Source organism: Nematolebias whitei, chromosome 1 (genome assembly GCF_014905685.2).
Source record: "Nematolebias whitei isolate Nwh7 chromosome 1, NemWhi1, whole genome shotgun sequence".
Lineage (NCBI taxonomy): Eukaryota > Metazoa > Chordata > Actinopteri > Cyprinodontiformes > Rivulidae > Nematolebias > Nematolebias whitei.
The window spans coordinates 42,723,049-42,725,903 of NC_056498.1; the positions used below are offsets into that span (position 1 = coordinate 42,723,049).

General features: G+C 39.2%; 1 protein-coding gene across 1 annotated transcript in view; it reads right to left on the reverse strand.

Moving 5' to 3' along the window:
• cfi (complement factor I) overlaps window positions 1-1,007 on the reverse strand; it is a 23,932-nt gene extending 22,925 nt beyond the window's left edge. Inside the window, exon 1 of the mRNA XM_037677142.1 lies at window positions 753-1,007. Coding sequence (XP_037533070.1) covers window positions 753-818 — 66 coding nt within the window. The 5' untranslated portion in view covers window positions 819-1,007. The remainder of the gene's footprint in view (window positions 1-752) is intronic.
• Between the last annotated feature and the right edge of the window lie 1,848 nt (window positions 1,008-2,855).

Sequence of the window (2,855 nt, forward strand, 5' to 3'; positions counted from 1 at the left end):
TCTAACGGAACATTTGAAACAAGCCGTTCTAACGGAACATTTGAAACGAGCCGTTCTAACGGAACATTTGAAACAAGCCGTTCTAACGGAACATTTGAAACAAGCTGTTCGATCATATTCCAACATGAATGGATAACTTTGTGAACTGCTTCTTAAACTGATTGATAACATTTGTAGCTCTGAGTCGTACACCAGCAGAGCTCAAATCCAACAACTTTTAAATCAATGCAGACTTTCTTCTTTAGTGGTTCTGCCAGGATCCACCAGGGCCCGCTTCCTTGACTCCAGTGGTCCCAGATCACTTTGGACTCAACCACAATCCCCGACGAGCCAACTTTGAAATATTCAACCTTTTGACCCCATAACCAAACAGTATTTTTTACTAACTCAAATAAATTATTGCACGTTTTTCAGATATGATTAATTTTTGGACGGCATTTTCTGAGCTGTTTTCATAAACCGTGATTTGTAACGCAACACGTTGTCTCTACAAACAAAATGAACTTTCCACGTTTGAAGCTCTCGACCTTGACCTCTGGAAGTGGCTTCAAACATCTGTTGAGTTCAAGGCAAGAACCAACGCACACACTCCTGTTTTTAGTTTTCTACACCGCCTTATAATCTAGCTGTTTTTCTTGTTGTCCTCACTCTTTTAGAACCAGGTCTCTGTTGGAAAAGAGTCCCGGAGGCTCAATGGGTTCCACCTGTAGAAATAAAGGTTGAATGAAAAAGAGTAAAAGAAGCTGACTCACCGTTTCAGACTGGAGGACGAGAAGAAACAGCAAGAAAAGAGACTCTGGTCTCATCCTGACGAACATGAAACAAGTGAAGTATTATTTTAGAAATGAAACAGATGAGAGTGAATAAAATGTCCCACAGAGATGGAAGGTTCAGAAGCCGTTCTCATTTCTCGGAGGACTCGGGCAACGAGCTGATATCTGCCCTGTTTGCTGCTGTCACCAATCATTAGCTCGTCTCGTCGATGTGGACTCGAGTGGACAGCTGGACCCAGGATCGATCCTCCGGACTCACAGAACACAGACACGGGCTGGAAAACCCAGATTCTGTAAGCTCCAAAACAAACATGTAGGCGGTGCGGTGGCTCAGCGGCCTTTAAAGCGGACTCTGGAGCGCCAGTGTGGAGTCGAATGACGGTGTTATTTATGAACATTTAGCTGAAGGACCCGTATCGAACAGATTTAGAAACTTTGCATTAATAATTTCAGTTGTAACAAATAAAAATGTCTGCAGCCCTCTGTGACCCTGAGCTCGATGGACGGACACGTCAGAGCTCAACACCAAACTGATAAAAACATTTAGATCTTCTCAGACACCGACGCTCCGGCCCGACCTCATTTAAAACGTGGTGGACTCTGAGCACAGCTCTCATTCTGTTCTTTCTGAAGACAGGACTAGCAGCAGCAGCTCTGCACTTTCTGCAGGGCTTCTTCAAATCTTTATTGGACGTTTATTTTTCAGAAACTCGTTTTACTTCCAGAGGAACGTTGGCTGCAGAAGAAAGATGGCTGCCGAGAGAGAGGCGTGCTTTTTATTTTTATCAGGTGAAGGCACGAGTCTCCAGAACGTCTCGACGTTTGTCCTCACCTTCCATGAACCGCAGCGGTTCTCCGTCTCGTCGTTTGAGTTTCAAGTGTTTAAAACGTTTGTGCAACACGTTTCCCTGGAGTTCGAGTCCTGTGGACGTCTCAAACCGTCTGAAGGGAGTTTCATCTCGACATCTGCTTCCACCACCACAGACTCACTAACAATCACGAACAACACACAGTCCAGACTTTGTGACACAACTACAGTCTTCACACACAGACTGAGTGAGGCTTACTTTTCAGTTAACATTTCTGCCTGCCAGTATTGACTTGTTTTTTAATTGAAATTATGTTAATGACCAAAAAGAAGCTTCTCCAAATGAAGTTAGTTTATTAAATTCAGCGTTTTCCAACAGAACTCTTCCACAAACCATCAAGAAGCAACTTTATAAAAAAAAAACAAAGTGTCAAAGTCAGATCCTCAAACCTAAAGTGTTCCAGTGAACTTAAATACTTTTAGGATTAAATGTTGCTTTGACACTCGTTTCCACCAACCAGTACACGTGCTGTTATTAAGATTAGAAAAATAGAAGTTTGGTTTGGAAATGGAGACATTTAACAGTTTCTAAACGGTGAAATAAAAGCTGTAAAATGTGAAAGGAGCACCAGATGAATCCGTTTAATCCGCCCTGGATTCTGTTCAGTTTTTCTTTAGTAACTCGTCAGTCACTGTCCAGAGGGAGGAAAGAGACTTTATTAGAAATAGCATTAGCATCAGGAAGTTTGAACAGAAAAACTACAAGATGGAAGCAAAAGAATTGAATTTTGGTTCAAGTTCAAACAACAAATTTATTCTTAAATAAAAACAAACAAAAAGATAAATATATTGTTCCATAAACATTGAACAACATGCACAGGAAGGAGGAAAATAAAGTATTTTATGTTTTTGAAACAATGAAGGCATCTGGAGGCAGTTATTGCTTTTGAGATGAATTGTATCAATTTCATTTTAAACAATTTAAACAAACCATCTAAAAATACAGCCATAAAAATCTATTTTAAAAAGGTATACGTTTATTTAAAACAAAAACTTTATAGAAAACACTTCTCTGAGGTCAGAAAGACAAATTGCTAATTTAATTAAAACAAACAAAAAATGCATTTATGAACCAAACAACCTCCAGGTTTTATATAAATATGTGTGTGTGTGTGTGTGTGTGTATATATATATATATATATATATATATATATATATATACACACACATATATATACACATATATATGTGTGTATATATATGTGTATATATAT